The 27,837-nt window shown below is 41.3% G+C and overlaps 1 protein-coding gene across 8 annotated transcripts in view; it reads right to left on the bottom strand.

The window, feature by feature from the left end:
• The window catches only part of CAST (calpastatin), a 140,934-nt gene that overhangs the window by 8,126 nt on the left and 104,971 nt on the right, over positions 1-27,837 (bottom strand). For 5 of the 8 annotated variants that reach the window (XM_066381887.1, XM_066381884.1, XM_066381883.1 and 2 more), the window contains 10 exons: positions 26,486-26,587; positions 25,891-25,974; positions 23,110-23,217; positions 22,929-23,000; positions 20,052-20,150; positions 17,551-17,655; positions 14,633-14,725; positions 13,362-13,397; positions 12,525-12,617; positions 11,149-11,220 (listed from right to left, as the gene is read on the bottom strand). In XM_066381887.1, coding sequence (XP_066237984.1) covers positions 11,149-11,220; positions 12,525-12,617; positions 13,362-13,397; positions 14,633-14,725; positions 17,551-17,655; positions 20,052-20,150; positions 22,929-23,000; positions 23,110-23,217; positions 25,891-25,974; positions 26,486-26,587 — 864 coding nt within the window. The remainder of the gene's footprint in view (positions 1-11,148; positions 11,221-12,524; positions 12,618-13,361; positions 13,398-14,632; positions 14,726-17,550; positions 17,656-20,051; positions 20,151-22,928; positions 23,001-23,109; positions 23,218-25,890; positions 25,975-26,485; positions 26,588-27,837) is intronic. The other 3 variants (XM_066381885.1, XM_066381886.1, XM_066381888.1) reach the window with 3 other exon arrangements.

The raw sequence follows: 27,837 nt of genomic DNA, 5'->3' as shown, positions 1-27,837 counted from the left end.
ACTCAGAAGAGGGATTTTAGGGCCATATGGTAGCTCTAAATTTTGTGAAATATTTCCATACTGTTTTCCATAGAGGGCACATCCATTTATATTCCCACCAGCAGTGCATGAGGGTTTTACTGGTATGTTCTCCACATCCTCTCTAATACTTGTTATTATTTGTCTTATTGATAATAGCCATTCTAACAGGTATGAGGTGGGTGTCTCATGTGGTTTTGATTTGATTTACATTGCAGTTGGTGAAATTGAACATCTTTTCATATATCTGTTGGCTCTCTGTATGTCTTCTTGGGAAAAGAATCTGTTCAGGTGCTCTGCCCATTTTTTTGTTTTGTTTTGTTACAGAGAGAGAGAGTCAGAGAGAGGGACAGATAGGGACAAACAGGAAGGGAGAGAACTGAGAAGCATCAGTTCTTCCCTGCAGCTCCTTAGTTGTTCACTAACTGCTTTCTCATACGTGCCTTGATGGGGTGGGGGCAGTAACAGCAAACTGAGTGACCTTGGGCTCAAACCAGTGAGCTTGGGCTGCAAGCCAGTGACCTTTGGGCTCAAGCCAGTGACCCTGTGCTCAAGCTGGTGAGCCTGTGCTCAAGCCAGCGACCTCAGGGCTTTGAACCTGGGTCCTCTGTGTCCCAGTCCGACACTCTATCCACTGTGCTACCACCTGCTCAGGCTCCTCTGCCCATTTTTAAATTGGATTATTTATTGTTGAGTTGCATGAGGTCTTAATATATTTTGGATATTAGCCCCTTATCAGAAGTGTGGTTTGCAAGTATCTTCTCTCCTATTTGATTTATTGCACTTTGGGGGGGGGGGGTTGCTGTGCAAAAGCTTTTTAGTTTGATATAGTTTCACTCATTTATGTTTATTTTTACTTCCCTTGTGTTTGGGATCAAGTTCACAAAACACTCTCTGAAACCAAGGTGTGTAAGTTTATCAGCTATGTTTTCTTCTATGTATTTTGTTTCAAGTCTTATACTCTAGTTTTAATTTTTGACTTAATTCTAGATTTAATTCTAGAATCCATTTTAATTTTTGTTTAGTTACTAGACTGTTTTGATTTCTATGCCTTGGCACTAAAATTTTAAATCAGGGAGTCTGATGCCTCTAGCTTTGTTCTTCTTTTGCAAGATTGCTATGGCTATTTGGAGTATTTCGTGGTTCCACACAAAATGTAGGATTGTTTGTTCTATTTCTGTGAAAAATCCCCATTGTTATAATGATTACATTGAATGTGTAGACTGTTTTGGCTAGTATGGACATTTTAATGTTATTTCTTCTAATCCATGAGTGTGAAATCTCCACTTATTTGTGTTTTCTTCTATTTCTTTCACTAATGTCTTGTAGTGTACAAGTCTTTTACCTCCTTAGTTAAATTTATTCCTAGGTATTTTATGCTTTTTGATGTACTTGTAAATATGTAGAATTGTCTTAATTTCTCTTTCTGATAGTTTATTAGTGTGTAGAATGCAACAAATTTTTGTGCATTAATTTTGTATGCTGCAAATTTAATGAATTTATTCTAATAGTACTTGGTGGAGTATTAAGGATTTTCTATAAATATGTCATCTGCAAATAGTGAGTTTTACTTCTTCCTTTCCATGTAGATAACTTTGTTTTTCTTTTTCTTGCCTAATGTCCTGGCTAGAACTCCCAGTGCTATGTGGGATTAAAATAGTGAGAGGGGGCACCCTTGTCTTGTCCCAGACCTTAGTGAGAAAGCTTTCTGTTTTTCACAATTGAGTATGATGTTAGCTGTAGGCTTGTCATATATTGTCATCATGTTCAGGTTCATTCCCTCCATACCTTCTTTGTTGAGAGTTTTTATAATAAATAGATGTTGAATTTTGTCAAATGCTTTTCCACATCTATTGAAATGAACATATAAGTTTTAATCTTTGATTTTATTAGTATGCTTTGTCACATTCACTGATTTGCAGATGTCAAACCAAACTTGCATCCCTGGAATAAATCACACTTGATCATGGTGTATGGTCCTTTTAATGTACTGTTAAACTCAGTTTGCTAACAATTTGTTGAGTATTTTTGCATCTATATTAATCTGAGACATTGGCCTGTCATTTTATTTTCTTGTGGTATCCCTGTTTGGTTTTGGTACAAGGGTAATGCTGGCCTTGTAAGATGAGTTTGGAAATGTTCCCTCCTCTTCTAGTTTTTGGAAGCGTTTGAGAAGGACTGGTATGAATTTTTCCTTAAATGTTTGGTAGAATTCACTAGTGAAGCTCTCTGGTCCTGGGCCTTGGTTTGTTGGGAGGTTTTTGGTTAGTGATTTTTCCTTATTAATAATCAGTCAATTCACATTTTGTATTTCTTCATGACTCAGTTTTGGAAGAGTATATGTTTGTAGGAATTTATCTTTTTATACTAGATTTTCCAATTTCTTGGTTCCTAGTAGTCTCTTATGATCCAACTGTTTCTGTGGTATCGTCTACACTTTCATTTCTGATTTTGAGTCCTATCTCGGTGAGTCTAGCTAAAGCTTTCTCAATTTCATTTATCTTTTCAAAACACCAGCTCTTAGTATCACTGATCTTTCCTATTGTCTTTCTAATCTCTATTGCATTTAGATTATTTCTAATCTCTATTGCAGAAATAAATGCAATAGAGATTATTTCCTTCCTTCTACTAACTTTGGGATTTTTATTTTTTTCTAGTTCCTTGAGGTATAATGTTGTTTATTTGAGCCTTTTCTTGTTTCTTCATGTTGGCATTTATCACTGTAAATCTCTCTCAGAACTGCTTTTGCTGCATCCATAAGCTTTGATATATTTCATTTCCATTTTCCCTTGTCTCATGGTATTTTTTAATTTTTCTTTTAATATATTTTTTAACATTGGTTTTTCCAGTAGAGTGTTAATTTCATATTTGTTAATTTCCAAGTTTTCTTCTTATAACTATTTCTAGTTTCCTACCATTGTGGTTGAAGAAGACAATAAGTTTCATTCTCCTTAAATTTATTAAGACTTGTTTCGTGGCCTAACATATGATCTATCCTGGAGGAAGTTTCATATGTGATTGAGAAGAATGTATATTCTATTGTTTTTTGGATGGAATGCTCTTGTATATAGACATGTGTTAGTTCCATCTTACTAAATGTGTCACTTAAGGGCGATGTTTTCTTACTGATTTTGTCTTGGTGATCTACCCATTCATGAAAGTAGGATATTCAAGTCCTCTACTATTATTGTATTGCTGTATAGTTATCCCTTTAGGTCTGGTAATATTTGCTTTACATATTTACATACTCCTGTTTTTGGAGTATAAATATTTATAAATGTTATATAGTCTTGTTGGATCGACCCCTTTATCATTATGAAATTAATGTCCTTTGTCTTTTATAAGTTTTTGTTTTTACTCAATATATGACTTACAACATTGTGTAAATTTAAGGTATATATGTCACACCTTATATATTAATACATTTATTTATTGAAGTATGACTGTTACTGTAACAATACTGGATTTCAGTCACATTGCATAATTATATTACAATATTATCTATATTCATTTAATGTAAATTAGATCTTTGTCTTATTTACTACTCTGCCAGCTGTACCCTTAAATATCATCAATCTTATCCTCACATCCTCAGTAACCACCAGGTTACTCTTTTTAACAACTCTGACTTTTTTAGATTCCACATATCAGTGATATTATACAGAACTTATTTTTCTCTGACTTGCCTGAATTAGCATAATGTGTTAAAAGCCAATTCATGAAGTAAAGTGGCAGGATATCATCCTTTCTCATGCCTGGATAATATTCTATTGTTTATATGTACCACTTCTTTATCCATTCCTCCACTGATAGGCATTTAGGTTATTCCCATGTCTTGACTATTGTGAATAATGATGCAGTAAACATGGGAGTGCAGCTATTTCTTTGAAATCCTGTTTTCATTTCCTTTGGGTAATACTCCAAAAAAGGAAATGCTGGACCATATGGCTGATCTATTTTTAATTGTTTGAGGAATATCATATTGTTTTCCATAGTATTTGAACCAATTTACATTCCCACCGGTAGTATATAAGAGTTCCCTTTACATCACATCTTCACCATCACCTGCTGTCTTGTCTTCTCAATAACAGCCATTCTAATAGGTGTAAGGTGGTATCTCGTGATTTTGATTTGCATTTTCCTGATGATTAGTGATTGTTTTATGTACTCGTTGACTATATTGATGTCATCTTGAGAAAAATGCCTATTTAGCTCTTTTGCCCATTTTTTTAGTCATATTGTTTGTTTTTCTCATTAAGTTTTATATGAATTCTTTATATATTTTGGGTATTAACCATTTATCTGATATATGGTTTACAAAAATGTTCTCCCATTGTATAGGTTGTCTTTTGTTTCTTTTGCTGTGTGGAAGCTTTTGAGTTTGATGTAGTCCCATTTGTTGAGTTTTGCTTTCGTTACTTGAGTTTTGGCATATAAAAAGAAATTATGGCCCAGACCAATGTGAAGTAACTGCTTCTTCCCTACATTTTCTTCTAGATGTTTTATGGTATTAAGTCTTATGTGTAAGTGTTTGACTTATTTCAAGTTAATTTTTGTGAGTGGGGTGAGATAGGGGTCCAATTTCATTGTTCTGTTTATATTTCTCCAGTTTCTCAGCACCATTTGTTAAAGAGACCCTTTGGGTGTTCTGGGATCCCCACTGGGTATTTTGGGTTCCCTTCTGGAATATTAGTTGACCATATATTTGGGGGTTTATTTCTGGGCTCTTGATTCTGTTCCATTGGTCTATATGACTTATTTTAATGCCAGTAGCATACTGTTTTGATTGCTAAAGCTTTGTAGTATAATTTGAAATTAGGTTATGTGATGCCTCCAGCTTTGTTCTTCTTTCTCAGTATTGCTTCAGCTAATCAGGATCTTTTGTGATTCCATACAAATTTCAAGATTGTTCGATTTCTGTGAAAAATGCCATTGAAATTTCGATAGAATTTGCATCAAATTTATAGATGGCTTTGAGTAGACATTCTAATAATGTGAATTCTTCTGATCCATAAACAGAATGTCTCTCCATTTGTTTATGCTGTTTTTTGATACCTTTCAGCAGTCTCATAGTTTTCAGGCTCCAAATCTTTCACTTTCTTGGTTAAATTTATTCCTAAGTATTTGATGCTATTGTGAATGAGATACTTTCTGTTTCAGATGTGTCATCATTAGTGTAAAGGAATGCCATTGATTTCTGTATGCTGATTTTTTATTCTGCAAGTTAACTGAAGTTGTTAATTAGTTCCAACACTGTTTTATTGACCCTTTGGGATTTCCCATATACAAAATCATACCTGAAAATAGCAATAATTTTATTTTTTTTCCCTTCCAATTTGCATGTCTTTTATTTACCTGTCTTGCCTAGTTGTTCTCATCAGGACTTACGCTACTACAGTGTATAAGGGTAATGAGAGTAGGCATCCTTGTCTTGTTCCTAGTCTTACAAGAAAAACTTTTAATTTTTTTTCAGTTGAATATAACATTTGCTCTAGTTTTGTTGTATATGGCCTTTATTATGTTGAAGTATGTTTCTTCTATACCCTATATTTTAAATGTTTCATCATGAAAGGATACTGTATTTTGTCAAATGTTTTCTCTGTATCTATTGAGATGAATATGTGATTTTTATTTTTCATTTTATTTGTGACACATTACATTTATGTTTGCATATGTTGAACTTTCCTTACATCCCAGGGATAAATCCCAGTTGGTCATGGTGTGTAATTTTTTTAATGCATTCTTGAATTCAGTACTAATATTTTGTTGAAAATTTTTGCATCTATATTTATCAAAGTATATCTAGTTCTTTACCCAGGTTTGGGAAGTCTCAGCTATTACTTCTTTAAGTGAACTGTGCCCTCTTCTCCTTCTGCTTTGCCCATTATTCTTCCATTGGTGTTTACAATGAAGTCTGATAGCTCTCAGAGGGTTTCTTCACTTTTAAGAAGTCTTAGTTCTCTCTCCTTTTCCACTAGAATTATTACCAGACTCCTGTCCTCCAGACTGCTTCATCTTTCTTCAGTCTCATCTGCTCAATATGCAGTGCTTTGCTATTGCATTCTACATCTCACTTATTGAATTCTTTTAGCTCCAGAATTAGTTTGGTTCTTTTTTATAATTTTTATCTATTTGGTAAAGTATTCTTTTGTTCATTAGTTTCATTCCTGATTCAATGAATTGCATGAATTTTCTTGTCCGTTATTGAATTTCTTCATAGCAGCTATTTTGAATTCTTTATCAGGTGGTAATATTCCATATGTCTTTGAGTTTGGTTACTCCAAAATTGTGGTTTTCTTTTTGTGCTTGTAGTACTGTACTATGATTTTTCATAGTGTTTGCTGCAATATGTGTCTGCCATTGCACTTGAAGTAGCAAATGCCTTCCTTATTTAGGTAAGGCTTTGTTTATTGTGATTCTGTTTAACAGGCTGGCAATTAGAATACTTTTACTTTTCCAGATGGTAGTGGTATAGCACAAGTTTTTGGATTCTCATACGGGAGATGATTTGCTAAAGTTGAGAGCATGCCTGTAAAAACAAGCCGTCTTTAAAATAAAACGGCTGGTGGCAGTGTGGGGAGAGACGTGTGCTTTGCACATGGGGCTCTGGGCGTGCCCATGGCCCAGTAGGGGGATCTTCGGGTTGGGGAGTCTCAGATGTCTGTTGGTGGACTTCTTACTGTAATCACTGGACAGAAATGATTTCTCTTATTTCGCTCTCTGCCCTTTTCCCTTTTTCTTTTCCTTCCTCCAGTCACTTCAGTCTCATCTCAAAGAGCATTGGGTCTTCTAGCTACAACGCACATGGCTGGGAAGATGGCCACTCACCTCCTCTGTCAACAAAGTTGCCACTGACTCTCTCACCATTCTCCCAGCTCTGCACCTCCTCTGAGGTCCAACGTACCCACTTTTCAGATGCACAGACAGTAGGCTCCCCCAGGCACCCTACTGTGCTGTGCAAGGTCACCTGTGCTCGGTTTTAGAAGTCTGAATAGTTGTAAATGAGGGGGAAAGAAAAAAACAACCCAAGCTTCCATGGTGCTGACACCACTCAGGCACAGTTTGTTTTAAAGCTGATTGTTCTAAATATAGCTACCCGTATTTCTTTTGGTTTCCACCGCACGGAATATCTTTTTCCATCCCTTCAGTTCTCAGTCTGTGTGTATCCTTAGATGTGAAGAGACTTGTAGGCAGGATATTGATGGGTTTTTTTTCTTTTTCCTTTTTTCCCATTCAGCCACTCTGTCTTTTGATTGGAGAATATATATTTACTTGAATTACTGATGGGTTTGTATTTATGGCTATTTTTAAAATTGTTTTCTGGTTGTTTTGCATTTCTTCTGTTCTTTCTATTGATCTCATTTGTGATTTGCTGATTTTCTGTAGTGGTATGCTCAGATTCCTTTATCTTTTGTGTTTCTACTATACCAATTAGTTTTATGTTCACCAAGAGGCTTACAAATAGCAACCTACATTTATAAAAGTGCTTTAATTTGGTAACTTAAATTTCGGTCCATTCCTAAGTTCTATACCCCCAACCCATTTATATTTTTGATGTTATATTTTATATTCTTTTATATTGTATATCCTATAATTATCCAGCTATAGTTATTTTTTTACCTTTTGTCTTTTAACCTTCATACTAGTTTAAGCAACTAATCTATAAATGTTATATTAGATTACTCTGAATTTTACGAATACTTTTACCAGTGATTTGTACTTTCATATGTTTTCCTGATATTAACTAGCACCCGTTCACTTCATCTTTAAAAAGTCCCTTTAACATTCCTTGCAAGGCAAGTTTAGTGGTGATGGACTTCTTTAGCTTTTGTTTGTCTGGGAAGCTATCTCTCTTTCATTTTTATTTTAAATTTTATTTTTTTAAAGATCTTACCTATTTATTATAGGGGAGAAAGAGAAAAAAAGAGAAGGGGGACAGAGCAGGAAGCATCAATTCCCATATGTGCCTTGACCGGGCAAGCCCAGGGTTTCGAACCGGCGACCTCAGCATTTCCAGGTCCATGCTTTATCCACTGCGCCACCACAGTCAGGCTCTCCTTCAATTCTGAATGACAACTTTGCTGAGTATTCTTTGTTGGAAGTTTGATTTTCTTTCAGCACTTTGAATATAATGTACCTTCTGGCCCATAAAGTTTCTTTAAAAAATCTGATAGTCTTATGGGGGTTCCCTTGTACATAAGTTGTTTTTTTCTTACTGCTTTTGATACTTTGTGCTGGTTTCTAGGCTTTAGCTAAAACAGCCACCTCTTTCAGTCTTGAAGGAGTGGACTTATGGAGGAGATGAAGCTTATCATTCAACCTTGGCTTAGCTCTCGGGTGTCTGAAACCTCTATGATTGTCCAAGCAGTCTATTTAATTGTAGTGGCTCCAAGTAGTTGTTGGTGTGCTGAGATCTTTCAGTGTTCCAAAGTCGGGAGGGCTCAGCACATTGGTTCAGGCTGACTGGAAGCTTTTTTATTTTTTTTTATTTTTCTAAAGTAAGAAGTGGGGAGGCAGAGAGACAGACTCCCATATGTGCCAGACCTGGATCCACCCGGCAACCCCACTAGGGGGCGATGCTCTGCCCATCTGGGGCGTTGCTCCATTGCAATCGGAGCCATTCTAGAACCTGAGGAGGAGGCCATGGAGCTGTCCTCAGTGCCTGGGCCAACTTTGCTCCAATGAAGCCTTGGCTGTGGGAGGGGAAGAGAGAGAGATAGAAAGGAGGGGGAAGGGTAGGAAAGCAGATGGGTGCTTCTCCTATGTGCCCTGGCCGGGAATCGAACCCGGGACTTCCACACGCCGGGCTGACGCTCTACCACTGAGCCAGCCGGCCAGGGCAACTGGAAGCTTTTAAAGTATGTAAATATATAGTTATGTGGGACCACAGGGGCTAAGTCCCACTGGCCACCAGAACCAGGTAATCTAGGTTGTCCCCTGGGAGCTGCAAAGACTGAGGCACCAGAAGAGGGTACAAGCTCCTTTCCGGGGCGCCAGCACGCTGGCGTGATGCAGCAGGTAAGCGCAAAGATGGCACCCGCTGGCTAGAGCAGGGGTGCCACCGTCAGCCTTTGTTCCTGGTAAGTAATTCAGCAGGCCCCTGCTGTGTCCTAAATTAGATGCCTGTCCTTCAGGCTTGGCACTGCAGCTGTTTAAGCCTCTTTCATAGAAAGCCTTGGAGTCTCTCAATTGGCTGCCTCTGTGCTGGGCTCTGGGTGCTGAGTCCAAGCATGCTAGCCCTTGAAGGACCACTTGATCTGTTCACTATAGCTTTGTTGGTCTGGTGGATGTGAGCCTTGTTGGCTTTCAAAGCTACATGTTTTGGGGCCTTATTTCTCAGGTGCAGTTCTCTATGGTTGAGGTGCCAGATGTGGGCTATAAACTTCATTCTTTAGGGAGAAGCTCTGGGTTTTGAGTACCCCCCACTTGAGGGTTGCCACACCGGGGGTATGGCTTATGGCAAGATTGTGTCAGCCTCTCCCACCTGCTTTGATGTGGGTTTATTTTTTTTAAGTTGCCTCATAAGTAAGAGTCACTCAGCTAGTTTGTTTCACCTGGAGCCAGAGATTCACTATGTCCCTGGAAGGAGGTGAGTTCAGACTCTTCCTGTAATGCCATCTTGAATTGGAACTCTCTTGTTTTAAGGAGTTTTGATTCAGCTGGACTATTTTTAAAGCTTTACCTTTAATTTCTCATTAGTTAGAGGATCATAGTAATAACCATCTGAATCATACATTCTAGGAATTGGAAGGATCCATCTGAAAGCTGTCTAATCTAACTTCTATTCCTTTCCTGACCACAGTTTGAATAATTTTAATAAAAGGAGAAGCTCCAGTTGTTCTGTCATTAATGCCTAATTCTAAGAAACTGGAATCTATAGCTTTCTTTCATTAGCCTTAGTACTACTTTCTAGATCAGCATGAAAAATTATGTGCTGATAGTCTTTCCCTCCAGCTGGTGTCTAGTTAATATTTTACAACACAGAAACTCTAAGATCCTCTCTAATTCCGTTCACTACTTATGAATTCTAAAACTGACATAAACCACATTCTCTGGTGGTGGTCTCCACCGCCTTTTAAAATATCTCAATTTGCAGTGATTCCTATAATGAATAGCATATCAAATTGACTTTTTTCCTTAATGACATACAAAGTAATAGTTTATTGTGTAATTGATGATTTAATGAAATGAGTATATGCACCTGTACTGTCAATGTGTTTTCCAAATGGAAACGTTCAGTTGGAAGTGGCAGTCTGGATCTTTAAGACAGGCGAAGGTGCACGACACATTCACCCATCCCAGCATTCCCCAATGCTGTCATGGTACAGCACCAATTCTAAGGCCCCAAAGCATACTACTGAGAGAGCAACTAAAGTAGGGAGGAATTAGTGCTGTGGCAACCAGCACGTAGTTGCTGATCTCAGGCAGAGCTCAAGAAGAGGAAGCAGCGATCTTAGCTCTTTCAAGGATGAAGGGAAATAGTCAGAAGGGCTACTAAGTTTGAATATTGCTTTCAAAGTGGTGAAAGAACTTAAACCCATTTACTATAAGGAGAAAAAATTAAGATGAAGAGATTAAAGATTTTGGAGAGAGTTGATTTCTGACCAATGAGAGAAAGGAAGAGGCTGAAGGGTAAGGAGTGGGGAGAGGGCTTGTCACTGGGAAAGTGGGAAGAGGGCCTTAGGGATTTTCTGCAGGGTGGCCTCAGTTTTTCTCTTTGAAGTAGAAGGCAAGGCCATCATCTGCAGAGTGTGGGGGGATGTGGCTGGAAGTGGGTGTGAAGACTGTGAGCTTTGGTGACGGAGGCGAAGAAGGTCTCCGCAGGCCCCTGATTCAAGCCAGCATGGACAGCTTTTTGTGCAGTTTTTCTCCAAAGCACAGGACTCTGCTTGTGTTTTAACAATTGTGTTAATAAATGTTCATTTAGATTCCTAAGTAGCAGTTAGTTTAAAAAAAAATAAGTCTTTAAAACTTCAATTTCTTTACCAAGACAGGCTAAATGATAGTATTTAACACTTAAATTATTTTATTCTAAATAGATTCCAATCAGAAATTAAATGGCTATAAGGATAAATACCACTTCATATAATTGCTAAATGAATCTGCAGTATATTTAATTGCTCTGTTTACCTTTGCAGAATCCTTTGCTTTCCCTCCATGCTTGACTGCTTTGGCATTGGAAGCACTCTTCTTGTCTTTGTCCTAAAGCAAAGGAAAGGTAATGAGGCTATTGCTGTCATTAATCTACCTACCAATTAAGTATTGGCTGCAATTAAATCAATTCAAACTATTCTTTGTAGTAGCCTGGAGATCTCCAATTTAATTAAATAAGGAAAAACTTCGGGTGTTTCAGTCATGATCTTTTGAACCATGGTGGATGTACACAGATGTGATTAAGGTAGGAGGTAAAAAGGATAAAAATGAGGAAAATGTGGGTCACTCTGATGCTCTGCCGATTTCCACGATTCATGATTCACCCAGACCTTATTTCCTTCATCAAAACAGAGCTTGCTTCTCTTGGGATTAGTTTTTATGTGCCATAGAATAAGAACAGGACATTGTTTTCAGTGTTATGGAAGAGAAAGTAACACTGGAGACAACAACAGACAGCTGGGGCAAGACATACAGAAAAATCCAGTCCACTCACCAAAAATGAATTGTGAGTTTCCAGGAGTGAGAAATCGGATGCTGGGCAGACAAGAAATTAAGTCAGCCAGTGGGGGACGGCCTGACAGAGCAATGACTGAGAAACAAGCTGAATAACAGCCAAAGCAACAGCAAACTGAGATCTACAGTATTAATTCTTCTGAAAAGAACAAGGAAGGACAGCCATTTACTTTTTCTTTTATTTGATTTATGGAAGGCTGTCATTTATAGGTAAAATGCCACACACACACACTTTTTGAGTTACACATTGCTTTTTTCATTCAATAATAATCACCTTTTGAGCATCTGCTATATGCCAGACATCTTGCTAATGCTGAACACAGAGGTAAAAGACACATCACTATTACATAAAGTCCACAGCTTGGTGGTATACACATGTGACTATATAGCCCAGATGGCAGGGAAGGAGAGGCTTCCAGCTGTGGCCTGGGGAGGGAAAGGCGGTAAGAGAGGGCTTCCCGAAGGGCAAGAACAGTCAGCAGCTGGGGAGAACATCTCAGGACACTGGGCATGAGAGGACGAGGCATAGTAAAGGGCTGCTTTCATTTTAAATGAACACAGACAAAGCATTATGGTGCGGCAATCAAAAGACGGCAACGGAGAAGCAACAGGGAAAGCATTTATGAAATAATGTTAAGCAATGTACTATGGACTCTAAGTATAATTGCATAAAACATATACATATGGAAAAAAGACAAAAAATGTACAAAATAGTGATTGCTCGGTAGTATAATTATTGTATATTCTCTATTTTTAAGTTCTCTATGGCATCATTCAATTCACTATAGTCTAAAATTATATGAACACACATTCAAAGTCAATATGAAAAAGCACAGTACCTTTGCTGTGTTCTCTGAGCTTTCTGTGGTGGAAGGACAGCTGTCGAAATCCCCTGAGAGGGTGTCAATGGGATCTTTACCATCTGCAGGTTTCTGAGATATTAGTAGAAAGAACCATTAGTGAAGAATGCAAGGCAAAAATGCTATATGGTGCTTTTTACCACATCACTGAAAATAAAAAATGTTTATTTTAAAACTTGCATTCTTTTCCTAATGAAGTAATGTGTTATAGAGCTATTAAAACAGGAAAATATTGCCTGACCAGGCAGTGGTGCAGTATATAGAGTGTTGGACTAGGATGCGGAGGAGCCAGGTTCGAAACCCCAAGGTCGCCGGCTTGAGTGTGGGATCACAGACATGACCCCATGGTCGCTGGCTTGAGCAAGGGGTCACTAGCTCTGCTGTAGCCCCCCCTCCCCGAGTCAAGACTCATATGAGGAAGCAATCATTGAACAACTAAGGTGTGGCAACAAAGAATTAATGCTTCTTATCTCTCTCCCTTCCTGTCTGTCCTTCTCTCTGAATCTCTCTCTGTCTCTGTCAAAAAACAAAAACAAAAACAAAAAAAACCCCAGGAAAATATTGACAGCTTTACTTTATTCTACTCTTTTATATAGGATGCTTAATATTCTCTGAGCCTTGATTTTTCTAACAGGAACTGCATATTTTAAAGGGTTCTTAGAAAGACTGAAAGAGAAATAATACACTCTTAAATATGCTTTGCATCATACTAAGCACAAGGTAGGCATTCAATAAATTCTTGATTTCTAAACTGCAGAAGTTGCAGCTAGAATTAAAAAAAGAACTTTAATAGAAACATGCAGCTCTGGTATTTACCTTTGGTTTCTTGGCAGGTGGCTTTGCTGGTTTGCTCTTAAAAACAAAGCAGACTATTGGTTAGAAAACAATTTTTGCAAAGGTTTACTTAGGTGTAATCAGCATTTATATAATCTAGACTATCCAATGACTTGACTTGGAAAAACAGAGTATGTATTTGCAACAACTGATTAACCTGGGTCCCTACTATTGCTCTGCCAGTTTTGCATAATTATCCTTAGGGAAAATGCAAGAGTGAGAGTCTGTCCCTGGAAGTGAAAGAAACACTAACCAGAACTTTCTGCCATCATGTGTTATAATTCTACTTAAAATGTTACAAAAAAGTAACTTGTGGATTTATGTCTTACTCTAGCTTATTATATTTTCGATGGATTTGAGGCACTGGGACAGTCTACAGATATATTTTTATGAGTACAGCTTATCAGGGATTTTTCCCATCTACAAAGGCAAGGACATGAAATAATACATTTCCCAAAGAATACCAGCAGGGTGGAGTCTAGCAGGGTTCAGAATCGCTACCTTGAGGGAGGAGAGTTGGTTCCTGCAAGAGACACTCAAGCTGGTAACAACTCCCTTTGAACCAAATGAAGCAACACAGAAAGAAGGATATAATTTGGACTTCCAGGTGTTTATTTGATGAACAGGCCTGGAAAGCGTTACTTATAATCTAATTGGCTTACAACTAAGAACCAATGAAGAAGGGGCGAGGTACAGGCCAGGCTGACCCATGACAAACTGGCTTCAGGGTTGGAGACAAAAGGCAGAGACCTCTTGACAGAGTATCTTTAGCTACAGAAATAGGACTTGTGATTGAGAACACGGTTTGCTGTCTTCAGTCTCAGCAGCGCCAGTGGTGGTGGAGGAGAGGGGAACCCTCAGGTACTGGATGTGGCTTATTTGCCCAATACTAGCTCCTTTCCTGTTCTCCTTAAACAGAGAGGCTCTGCTTCCGTTAGGATTACAAATATCATTTTTATAGCCTTTTCTTATAAAAAGAATTCATCTGTGTACCTGCCTTGAAATCACTGTTGGGCATCAGTGAGTGACTGAACATTTTTCAGCTCTCTTTATGCCATGGCGGTATCAAATGATATTGGCTCAAATAAATATTAAATAGAATCCTAGACAACCTGCTTGACGGGGCACATTAAAAATAGTCACATTTCATTTATATGCTACTGTTAAAGTGCACCTCTGGATCATTTTAAAGGAGGTTCGAATTTAAAAAGCCCTGTCGTATCTATCCCGCCTAGACATCAGCTTTCTTTTACCTTGTCATTGTTATCCAAGAGGTGTCTGTATTCGGGGGGGATGGTGTCGTCCCTCTCTCCCAGCTTGTCTCGATGTTCAGCTTTAGCCTTTTCCTAGAAACAGTGAATACATATAATTAATATGCCTTTTTTCCTTTGTTTATAGAATACATTCTGAGATGCAGCATTCAGCATTTACTGTCCTGTCCTGAGGCAAAACATAAGGTCTATTTATTTTTTAAGCAAGAAAACAACAAAATCGATGACTTGAACAGACTATTAGTTTAAGGAAAAAAAAACCCCACCTGCTTCTATAGGTCAGTTTACATCAGTGAGTTTTTTACCTGTATTTTATTTTATTTTCTACTTGTATTTTAAAGTGAAATAAATGATTAATTATCCTCAGAAACCATGTAAAGAGATAAAACCCAAGGGCAGAAAACATCTTTTTCTTTGAGTTTCAATTTTCAAATAAAAGAATCGAGTCAGTATGCCTTGGCAGTTAGAGATGTAATAATAGCAAGCACCATTTATAAGCAACCCTGAACAACCAGGACACGCAGCGAATCTGAGTGGACGTGCGAGTGCTGGCGTTGCGGGGAGGAGATACCTGCTGTTCGGTGAGCAGCACCCACCGCCCAGACCCCTGCCTCAGGAGGCGGGGCTAGTCTCCCTCTCTCACAAATTCAGTGACACTAACTCTCCCCCACCCAGCGGTTAATTGCTTTAGATTTCATTTTTCAAATATGGGTTAAGTTCACGTCAATATTCTTATGACAATGGCAGACTCAGGAATGATTCTTTGTCGTGCCCTGTCCGCACACCATTCTGGATGGTCAGTCACTACTTCCTGGTTCCAAGCTGGAGGGACTGTGAGGTATAAACAAGTACCTCTACGTGTTGTATAAGACACGGAGGGTTGCCGTGGCTGCCCGGGAGACACAGCTCTGCACAGTGCTGACCTCCCAGGCCACAGCTCTCTTCCGTGGGAGTGCACACAGTGAGGACAGCAGAGGAGGCTGAGTCTGCACGCAGTGAGGACAGCAGAGGAGGCTGAGTCTGCACACAGTGAGGACAGCAGAGGAGGCTGAGTCTGCACGCAGTGAGGACAGCAGAGGAGGCTGAGTCTGCACACAGTGAGGACAGCAGGGGAGGCTGAGTCTGCACACAGTGAGGACAGCAGAGGAGGCTGAGTCTGCACACAGTGAGGACAGCAGAGGAGGCTGAGTCTGCACACAGTGAGGACAGCAGAGGAGGCTGAGTCTGCACACAGTGAGGACAGCAGGGGAGGCTGAGTCTGCACGCAGTGAGGACAGCAGAGGAGGCTGAGTCTGCACACAGTGAGGACAGCAGAGGAGGCTGAGTCTGCACGCAGTGAGGACAGCAGAGGAGGCTGAGTCTGCACACAGTGAGGACAGCAGGGGAGGCTGAGTCTGCACACAGTGAGGACAGCAGAGGAGGCTGAGTCTGCACACAGTGAGGACAGCAGAGGAGGCTGAGTCTGCACACAGTGAGGACAGCAGAGGAGGCTGAGTCTGCACACAGTGAGGACAGCAGGGGAGGCTGAGTCTGCACGCAGTGAGGACAGCAGAGGAGGCTGAGTCTGCACACAGTGAGGACAGCAGAGGAGGCTGAGTCTGCATGCAGTGAGGACAGCAGGGGAGGCTGAGTCTGCACACAGTGAGGACAGCAGAGGAGGCTGAGTCTGCACGCAGTGAGGACAGCAGAGGAGGCTGAGTCTGCACGCAGTGAGGACAGCAGGGGAGGCTGAGTCTGCACACAGTGAGGGCAGGACAGCAGAGGAGGCTGAGTCTGCACGCAGTGAGCACAGCAGGGGAGGCTGAGTCTGCACGCAGTGAGGGCAGGACAGCAGAGGAGGCTGAGTCTGCACGCAGTGAGGACAGCAGGGGAGGCTGAGTCTGCACGCAGTGAGGACAGCAGGGGAGGCTGAGTCTGCACACAGTGAGGACAGCAGGGGAGGCTGAGTCTGCACACAGTGAGGACAGCAGGGGAGGCTGAGTCTGCACACAGTGAGGACAGCAGGGGAGGCTGAGTCTGCACGCAGTGAGGACAGCAGAGGAGGCTGAGTCTGCACACAGTGAGGACAGCAGGGGAGGCTGAGTCTGCACACAGTGAGGACAGCAGAGGAGGCTGAGTCTGCACGCAGTGAGGACAGCAGGGGAGGCTGAGTCTGCACGCAGTGAGGACAGCAGAGGAGGCTGAGTCTGCACGCAGTGAGGACAGCAGAGGAGGCTGAGTCTGCACGCAGTGAGGACAGCAGAGGAGGTGAGTCTGCACACAGTGAGGACAGCAGGGGAGGCTGAGTCTGCACACAGTGAGGACAGCAGAGGAGGCTGAGTCTGCACGCAGTGAGGACAGCAGGGGAGGCTGAGTCTGCACGCAGTGAGGACAGCAGAGGAGGCTGAGTCTGCACACAGTGAGGACAGCAGGGGAGGCTGAGTCTGCACACAGTGAGGACAGCAGAGGAGGCTGAGTCTGCACGCAGTGAGGACAGCAGAGGAGGCTGAGTCTGCACGCAGTGAGGACAGCAGAGGAGGCCGCTGGGGAAACCCTGCCCCTGCATGCACAGAATGATCAACCTAAAAAGTGCTCGTCTAAGGGGTCACATATCTGCTGTCTTTCCTACCAGACAAAACCAAGAAAAGTCAGTGAGGGAAGAGAATAAAATGAACAAAGCAGAGCTGTGCTTTTGCATCATAACAGGGTTTGGTCTCACAAACAGGACATTTGCCTGAATCTCTGACACAGCCTAGTCCTCACCAAGGACGTACAATACAGGAGAAAATGAGACGAGTTATCCAACTGTTCATGACCTCCAGACAATGGCAGAAGTGGTTTTGTCTTCTTGTGTGGAGGGTACAGTATACTATGCTATAGAGAAAAAAATCTTAAATTTTCACTAATTTTTCCCCCTTTACCTTGACTTTGTCCTTTATTGGTTTGTTCTCATCTGGATCAGGCTGCCTGTGCCCTAGACGGTCAGAGAGTTGATCGAGGGCATCATCGACTTCTTTGTCGTTACTCTGTTAAAAAAGTAAACCTGAATTAGTCACTGGTTGGCCAAATCAGGTCAACCTATTGGAGAGTGAACCCCAATACTGCCACTAAGACTTGCATAGGGATTTTCCTGGGGAGATGGACGGGGTGGGCGGGAAGCACTGGCCTGCCAACCCTTGGTCGGTGCTTTTCCTCCCCGTCTGTGGCTCTCAGTGCCTCTCTGCACCTGTCAGCCCCTGCCCATCCACAGATGTCTTTCAACTTCCAGAAAAACAGGTTTCTCATAAAACGATGGGGTTCCCTGGTTTGATTTGCTGGGAAATATATCATCAGATGCTTTCAGTGTACGTAACACTACTGGTGGCAGTCTAATGTCCCCAGCAATGAAAGCTCACATGGATTATTACAGCTTAGTTTACTTTATTTTATTTTTTTTAGTTTTTCTGAAGTTGGAAATGGGGAGGCAGTCAGACAGACTCCCGCCTGCACCCGACTGGGATACACCCGGCATGCCCACCAGGGGGCGATGCTCTGCCCATCTGGGGCGTTGCTCTGTTGCATCCAGAGCCATTCTAGCGCCTGAGGCAGAGGCCATAGAGCCACCCCCAGTGCCCGGGCCAACTGTGCTCCAATGGAGCCCTGGCTGCGGGAGGGAAAGAGAGAGACAGAGAGGAAGGAGAGGGGGAGGGGTGAGAAGCAGATGGGCGCTTCTCCTGTGTGCCCTGGCCAGGAATCGAACTTGGGACTCCTGCACGCCAGGCCGACGCTCTACCACTGAGCCAACCAGGCAGGGCCCAATGTTTTATTTTTAAAAAATGATCAGATTCCCTGTTACATCCGTCTAAGACTCACTCTTTTTTTTTTTTTTTAATTTTTTTTTTTTTAATTTTTTTTTAAATTTTTTATTTATTTATTCATTTTAGAGAGGAGAGGGAGAGACAGAGAGAGAGAAGAGAGAGAGAGAGAGAAGGGGGGGAGGAGCTGGAAGCATCAACTCCCATATGTGCCTTGACCAGGCAAGCCCAGGGTTTCGAACCGGCGACCTCAGCATTTCCAGGTCGACGCTTTATCCACTGCGCCACTACAGGTCAGGCAAGACTCACTCTTGACGCTTGTCTCGGTCACGTGATACATTTATCTGTCCCACCCTAAAGGCCGGTCCGTGAAAATATTTTCTGACATTAAACCGTTCTGTGGCCCAAAAAAGGTTGGGGACCACTGCTGTATAGGGTTGTCTAACCACGCTGCTGTACACCTGAAACTAATACAAAATAATATTAAATGTAAACTGTAATTGAAAAAAATCAGGAACTTCTGATTTAAAAAAAAGGCTTTTGATTGAGGATGTCTACTAAGAGCCTCAATCTGGGCAGAGCCCCTCACCTGAGTATTAATAAATGAAGAGTAAGCTGCAGCCTGGGTTATTAATGACCCTTCTTTTCTGTCGCACAGGGGCTTTCATCACTGTGGGTGACACACACCTGCAGCATTTTCCTAGTTTTAAGTGCTCAGGAGAGCCCAGGGTTATAGTGGCTAATGGTGGAGCTGCCCACAGCCGGGTCTGGGCTTTGTCATTTGTGCCTCTGGATATTTTCAGGTGCTCCTGAGGCTGACCCAACATGATAAAAATTCATTCAGAATCTCTGACTGCAGCACTAAGTAGGCTTTGATGCTACATCAAAAGGAAAGGAAGCATCACTGACTTCACTAAAGCTACTTCATCTCCATCTAGCAAACCAGACACTTCTGCACCAAAGGAGACGGGGGTCTGGTTTAGGGCAATCTCTATCTTTTGATGTGCCGTGGTCTCCTCCATAATTTCACATTTGGTAATGCATAGAAAATTAATCAAGGAAGTCTGGAAGAACTTTGATCCCACAGCCTTGCCTCAGAACAAGTAAATAATTAAAACAATATTGATGCTGAGGGTTTTCCATTGCTAGCATGAAAATGACAAATTTTTACTGGTGTGAATGGGAGGGAGACAATTCTATTCCATGACATGTTTGTTAATATTTTGGTGGGAGAAGCTCAAACACTGAACAATTCCATAAAATAAACCAGAGGTTAAATAATGGATAGCATTTACAGCATTGTTAAGAAAAATATAACAAAAAATTATGAGAAAAATTAATTTTTAAAATCTAGTATTTCAAATATATGCACAATGCATACTGCACTTTCAATTCTAATAAAGCAACAGCCGAAACTCCTACAACTTTACTATGTGTGAAGTTTACATGTCGTATCTTTTAGTCATTTTCAGTCCTCTTGTCATCTCCCTATCGCCCGTCTTATGTCTTCTGAAGGTGCCCGGTCTTCCTAACAATTTTTGTTTATTTCCACTTACCCTAAACAGGAATCCTATTTTCTTGTTGCTGCTGTAAAAATGTTTATAAAATACTATAAATATGCTACTTACCGCAGTGTCAGGGGGAGGACCTGAAGAGTGAGGGGCTCGAGCTGGGGTTTGGGAAACCAGTTCAGAGACAGCAGCTGAAAGTTTAGCATCTTCAAATGGCTTTTGAAAAAAAAAAAAGAGAGAAAGAGAGAGAGAGAAAGTTTGATCAGCAAATACAATTTTTAATATAGTTTTATGATTGTTACTTCTCTTAACCCAAATAGATGCATAGGGAACACAGACTCTTAGCAATTTTTATTCTCTTTCTTACTCCATGGTAATCTCCACAATTTCCTGTTCTTCTTTCTTATTTTAAATATTGTTCAATAATCTAATGACTTAGCTTCATGATTTGTTTAAACATTTCTTGTATATTTAGGTTGCTTGCAGTTTTCAGCTTTCTTCTTTGTAATTAGTTGCCCTCAATCAGAATTCTAGAAGGTTCTTTTCATGGTGTTAGCTATATTCTGTCAAACTGCCCTCTCAAAAGTTGCTAGGAATTCATATTGCTAAAAGCAATAAATGAGCATGCCTGTTTCCTATGGCCTTGCTCACTTAAATTGGGTATTTAACACATATTTTAAATTCTGATAATATATTAGGTATAATCATATACTACTGTTACTTGCTATATGGTATGAGGTTTCAGTTTTATTTTTTCTTAATGTTAAATAGAATATTATTCCAGAATACTTATGAAATAATTTAAATAATTTCTTCTCTCATTTTAAAAATATATTAAACCAGTCATTTATATTCACTTCTCGATTTCTTTTTCCATTGACCTGTGACTTTACTTTCTCAATCAGAACTGTATTTTTTTACCATTATTGTATAATAAAGCTTAGTGTTCTAGTTAGGTTTATCTTCCTTAAAAAGAGCAAAAAGTGCTTTTCATTGTTATTTTTATGCACTCATTTTGCAAATATATTTCAGAATAATTTTGAGTTATATAAAGTAACATTGCTATTTAATAACAATAGCATAAAATGAGTGGAAATAATTGTCATTCTTTTAAGACATTTAGTCAAATTGTCTTAGTTTTGTGGGTTTTAATTTCATGTTCTTGTTTATCTATTTGTTTCTTTTATTGCAGTCTTCTTTACATAAGCCTGACATCTCATTAGATAATTATTGTTGGGCAAATAAGTTTGTAAAATTTGTGTTATTTGACTTTGCTCACTTTTATTGTTAAAAATGGCCACTGCCCACATAAATGGTGCTGCCAGGTGAGACTGCTAATTACCTTCCTGGTGGGAAGGGGTTTTTTTATGCTAATATGTGCTGGAGGAGGGGTTTTCACACCAAGGAAGGTTTGTGAGGAAGAAGAAGGAAGCAGCAGCCAAGATGGCGGGGTGCGGAAGGAGAAGCCAGTTTGTGCAGAGATGAGAAGGGAGAAGGTTGGCAGATGGGGGACCAGAGGTGACTGAGCTGGTGGGGGTCTTTGATTCTAGGCAAAACCAGAAAAGATTCTCCTGGCTGTGGACCGGAGAATGTGTGAGTAGGTTTTGGTGCTGTTGGGCAGATAAAATATATTATGCTCACTTTGTTATAGATGGTGCTGTCCCTGTGGAAGCCCGTTGCCCAGGTGATTGTTTGGGATGGGCATGGTTATGTTAATATGTGTTGGAGGAGGGCTTTCGCGCCAAAAGGTTTAAAAAAAAAGAGTGATTACATTCTAGGAGAAGCCCATGCTATAGGAGAGCAGAAAAAGGCCACGTGGAGGAAGCCAGGAGAAGCAGCCAGGATGGTGGCGGAGTGTTGAGTGAGAAGCCAGTTTGTGCAGAGAGAAGGAAGGAGATGGGGAACAGAGGTGAAAAAGGCTGGTGAGGTAGAAACCTTTGATTCTAGGAAACTCGGATGAGTCAGTGGCTTTGGGAGCCCTGGATGGAAAGGGAAGTGACTTCTCACTGTGTGTATTTCTTGCCCACTGGGTGCAAGCTAGGATTAAAGCTAATGGCCCACCAGTTCTTGGCTCTGTTGTTCCATTACCGTCTGTCCGAATCCAATGTGACCCTGCAAAGGCCAGGCGGCTGTGATGGTGGCCGTGGCTACTGGCTTTACAGGTGCCCTGTGTATTTCTCACCTGCTGGTTGCGAGGCTAGAGTGAAGGAATGCCCACCATTTTTGGCTCCGCTGTTTCTCTACTGTCTGTCTGAATCTAATGGGCACCTGCACCTGCCTGGCTGTGATGGCCGTGCCTTCTGGGCCTACAATTATATTTTCTATTCTATTACTAACATGTAGTATATATAATGTTATATATATAATGTTACACATAATGTAGTATATATAACTTCAGGCAACTCCAAGGAATCATTATTTTTTTCTACTTGCCATTTATTTTATTTCTCAACTGATACATATTTTCCATGCCCTTATCCACATAGGACTAAATATCTCAGACCCCACAAAAAGGTTCTGCTATTATATAGGTTTGGGAACTCCAACAGACTTACAGTTGAGAAATCCACTTACTGTTACTCAACAGTTTCCAAACTCTCTGTGAACAGAATTCCCTTTAAGGGACTATCTATTCCACAGGAAGCTAAGTGTCCCTTGAGGTAATTTGGAAAATGACCAAATTTTAGAATAACAACTGGTAAAGTTGTATAAGAAGTAGTTTTAGATAAACTCAATTTAACCTCTCCTCTCATAGGTGTACTTGATAGAGTACATGCGCACTGATTTAATGAGGTATACTGCTGAAGCTACTCACTATGCTGGAACAGTATTTAATATTTCATGATGCAGCACATTTTTAATACCTACAATGAGTTTAGGGCCATTAATTTTGTGATTGTTTCCTTAGCTCCCAAGTCAGATTCTACATCACAAGTTTCCATTTATTTCTTCACTCTAAAAGTAAGGAAATAAAACCAGGAGTTTCAGACTTACAAATGATGAAGTGCTTGAGGATCCAGTAAAGTCCTGAGCCAAGGCATCAAGAAGGAGGTCTTCACTCAGGGGCTGCAAAAACCAGGAAATGTATCAAACCTCACCCCATCTGTCTCCTCTTCAAAGCATTGTCATTGTTCATATGCTGATCAACTTATCAGAAAGAAAGCTTTGTCCTTACTGAGTTACCATCAGGGCACACAAGAAGGAAAGACTCAGAGAAAGCTGGCTTGCTTACTAGAAGCGATTCCTTGGATTCTTTTGTCAGGAGTGGTTTTCCATCTTTGTCCTATCCAGGGGCAGAAAGACACGACATTGAGTCATTTCACATTTATCCTCGATATGAACCAGGTTATAGCTGATGTTACTATACATTATTAATTAGTCATCATTTCAGGAAACAGAGTCTCTCACTGGAGAATGTGTCCTAATTAGTTCATGTGAACAGACAGCTCCCATCTACCGGGCAGTCCCGAGGCACACCGGCTGCAGAGCTGCTTGTGACGTCAGAAGCCTACAAACTAGTGCCACACACAGGAGAACAGCGCCTGGTGTGCGGCACACGGGGCTGTGGCAGGACACGTGAAGGACACTGAGGGAGCGTGGGGATGAGCCTGGGCGCTGGGGACTTTGCAGAAGTTACTTGGATAAGGCTGGTTTACTTTACAGGTGACACGTCCAATCAATACGCACTGATCCTGTGCCCAGAGCCCTGTGCCCAGAGCCCTGCAGCAGACATGGTAGGACCACAGAAACTGGGAGGACAAAAAGCCCCTGCCCGCTGGCAGCTGAGCCTGTGGACGGGATGCTCTGAAACTTACTGCTGAGATGATGCCAAGCTTCTAATGACTCTAAGTGTCACTCTGGGAACAGGACAAAACCAGTAAAGCTGTTGAGGCTCTTAGTAAAAGAAGGTTTATAAATAAATGGTAAACCCTCTTTATCCACATACACAAAGACAAGCGCAAGGCTGCCTGTACGTATCTCTCCTGATATGCTGGTCAGGGTGACTTCTGGTTGTTTTGTTTACATAAAGTGTAAAGAGGTGACGGGTTAGAGTATCACCTGCTTGCCCCTGACTGAAAAACTCCGTTTCCCCTTTCCCAGGTTCACTTGTACCTTCTGACTAGTCTTCAGTTTGGAGGGAAAAAGCACATCCTGGGCTTGTTGTCCACCATCCCTTAGCTGCAAAGGCAGCAAATTACCCAGGTGACACATGGGACCACTGGTTCCACACTCAAACTGCCATCACCCGCGTCTGGAGGGGGAACACGTGCTCCCCTCGGAGCGGGAGCTCACTGAAGAGGCCTGATGCGAGCACAGCTGACGAACAGCTGTACTGGGTCTAAACAGAGATCGAGCCAACCCCCATGAAAATGTCATAAAGTGATCGGCACTCAGATGGGAGATCAACAAGTCCAGAAGAGGATGGATCGCCAGAGTAAAGTCAGGGAAAGCCAATTGACTGCTTCCTTCAAAACTGCTACTAAAATTCAGCAACGGGAGAGAGGAAGCAACCAGCATCCTACTAGGAAGAGAGTCCCCCGCCTTCACAAAATGGGGGTGGGGGGCAGTTAGTAATGGCAAAACACTATGGCACTTAAGAAGCTTTCTGAAGGGGACTAGGTCAAAGAAGGTGAAGGGATTAGTCAAAAACATATATGTCAATACATAACACATGTATATACAGACAACAGGGTAGCCATACCCAGAGAGAGGGAAGGGGGGGTGGAAGAGAGGGTGGGACGGGAGAGATGGGGGGAGACTCTGCCTGGGGCACAGGGGGCAGAATGCAGGGTGCAGAGCTGGGGTAGTCAACCTTTCTATACCTACCGCCCACTTTTGTATCTCTGTTAGTAGTACAATTTTCTAACCGCCCACCGGTTCCACAGTTATGGTGATTTATAAAGTAGGGAAGTAACTTTATAAAATTTATAAAGCAGAGTTACAGCAAGTTAAAGCATACAATAATAATTACTTACCAAGTACTTTATGTTGGATTTTTGCTAAGTTTGGCAGAATAAATCTTTATAAAACAACTTACTATAGTTAAATCTATCTTTTTATTTATACTTTGGTTGCTCCGCTACCGCCCACCATGAAAGCTGGAACGCCCACTAGTGGGCGGTAGGGGCCAGGCTGACTACCACTGGTAGAGGGTGTTATATTGAGTGGGACACTTGAAACCATGTCTACACAATAAATTAAAAGTAAAGATTAAAGAGAAATAGAAGCTCTCTGAAAACTTTCAATAGCATACACAAAGGCCCAAATTAATAGAAATGCCATGGACTGAACTGGGAATGCAGAAGCAAGTGGAATAATAAACTTTTGTTCTGGGAGAGCTCAATTCCCATCTTTGCCAGACAAATGGACCAGGGCACATGGAGGAGTAAGAGGACTATCAGTTTGCTTTTCCTGAATTGTTTAGTTTAATACCCTTTAAGTATTGGCACACCACGAAGATGGCTGGCCTCGTTCTACTGCAGGTCAGGGGCCGTACTGTAACTTCAAGGTTCCTAACGGGGTCTCCCCCATGTCACTTGTTCTGAACAATCATACAGTCAAAATAAAGAAAAGAGTGCTCTTAATTTTTCTTTATGTCTAAAAGTTGCACATTTTTCCTTATTGAAAACAATTGTTCTCCATTTTCATTTTCCTGTCTTTATAAAGGTTTTCTAATTTCTGGCATTGAAACAAGCCATGTATTAGATGGGAAAAATTAAGTAGTTTACAGATATTAGATTTTTTTCACTCCAGGGAGGAATAAAAAGCCAGTTAGGAATACTTTAGCTTCCTATCTGGTGCACTAACAGGCGACTAGTGGACTCATACTATCCGGTGTCTAATATATTAAGAGACAAGATCTTTATATTCCAGGTCTGCTCTCGTGTCCCTTCCTTATGTATCTAGAATTCAGTGTGAATTAAAGCAGAGTAGAGAAAGGCCCCAGCCTATTTACCTTGACCTCTTCTAATCTATAGTCTGGAGGAATTGTTTCTTCTTTTTCACCAAGCTTTTCACGACTCTCTTCTTTGGCTCTCTCCTAAATAGGAATTATATGATTTTCATTGTTAGTGCCTCTTTCGTCCTGAATGACTAAAGTTGAGGTAACTACAGGTATACCCATTGTCAGGTCAGAACGTACATATGACCGCATGTGTAGCGGTCCTACAGCACCGTAATCTTGAGCACTGTGTCCTAGGTTAGCAGGCTCAGACCCCAGCACTAAGCCTGTGGGGCTAACAGGAAGTCCCAAGGAGCAGTAGGCAATGGGCACTCTCTCCTGAGGACTCAGCCACAGGAGTGCAGGTGGACAGGAGGAGACTCGGAACTCGGACACGTGTAAGCCATCCACGCTCTGCTGTGCTCCGATCTGACCCTCACTCCAGCTTAGCTCTCTGAGCAGGACATGCCCAGTAATAGGGACAGCCAGTTGGTCACGTATTGTGGTAAATTTAAAAAAAATAATAATTACATAAACCCCAACTAACTTATTTGGGGACTTCGGGCGATCAATGACAGTTACTTTCTAGAAGGATCTGAGCTGCCATTACCTTGACTTTGTCCTCCGCAGGTTTTCTGTCTTCTGGGTCCTCCTCCCGGGTGCCCAGGCTGCCGGCCAGGGCTTCCACTGCGTCCTCGGGCCCCGGGCCCTGCTGAGAGCAGAGCAGAGGACAGACTCAGTGGGTGGTGCGTGCCTCCTTTCCGAAGGACTGCACCCAACAATTCATAAAAGCATATCCTAATTTCAGGTCTAGATAAGAAGCACGTGTTATCTTTTTATAATCTGATTATCAACTGAATTAGAATCTATGTTTAAAAAACCTACAATGTTAAAAATTAGAGCAAGTTTCTTATATTAAGCATTAAGTGTGTGCAATTGATACAGTAACCCTGTGTAACTTACAAGATCTAACCCAGGGCTTCGGTTTGGACACAGGGAGGCAAAGGAATGCATGTAGCACAGAGAAGCCGAGAGCCAGGAAAGACGCAAGAAGGAAGAAGGGATCTTCTGGTGATTGTTCTCGAGGTGGCAAAGGGAAGGCTTCCAGAAAAGCCCAGGAGAGGACGTGCTTCCCAGTGCTCTGTGGAACAGCCTGGCCCGTCCTACAGGTGGCTCAGCAGTGCCTTATCTACTCAGCACAGAAGCCTGAGTTAACTGGCATCTACTGGTCGAAGTAGGTCTCGCTGATTCAGGTGGATGCCTGTGGCTGACTAACCTGAGGGGCACAGTGACATCCTGCAGTGCAGTTGTTCAAAATGACATGTGCTCCCCTCGTGATGTAGTGGGCTCTGGCCACGCTAGTATTTAGAAAGACACTGGATAAACACACGCAGGGGTCTTCAAACTTTTTATAAAAACCACCCACTTTTGCAGTGCTGGTCAACCTGGTCCCTACCATGCAACCAAACAGCGCTGCGATTGGCCCACCATGAAAGCTAGACCGCCCACTAGTGGGCGGTAGGGACCAGGTTGACCAACACTGCAAAAGTGGGCGGTTTTTATAAAAAGTTTGACGACCCCTGCATGGTCCGTTTATTAGTGGCTCACAAAATCAATTTATACTTCATGGTCAGGACATTTATTTTTCGTGAAAGACTAGAGTGGAAAACAAAACAACTTACATAATAAGACAAGCACCATTTATTAAACCATTGTTTCTATTGTGTGAGTACTAGATTGGGATAGCAATGCATTTTCTACAATTGGTCTTAGTCAAAAATTTGAAAGCTCCTGAATTAAACAGTCTCAAAATTTCTTCTTATCATAAAAGTATCAACTAGACTATATATTGAGATTTTAGAGTAAAACTATGTCTTTTACAGCTTGGCCATCATTCCAAGTAAGAAAAGTTGTTTTTCTGCTAAGCTGCTCTGCAAAAGTTAAGCTCGCCATCCAGGAAAG

This window comes from Saccopteryx leptura, chromosome 4, assembly GCF_036850995.1.
Source record: "Saccopteryx leptura isolate mSacLep1 chromosome 4, mSacLep1_pri_phased_curated, whole genome shotgun sequence".
Classification (NCBI taxonomy): Eukaryota; Metazoa; Chordata; class Mammalia; order Chiroptera; family Emballonuridae; genus Saccopteryx; species Saccopteryx leptura.
Note: the sequence above shows the minus strand (reverse complement) of the source record. Positions and strands in the feature narration are given on the sequence as shown.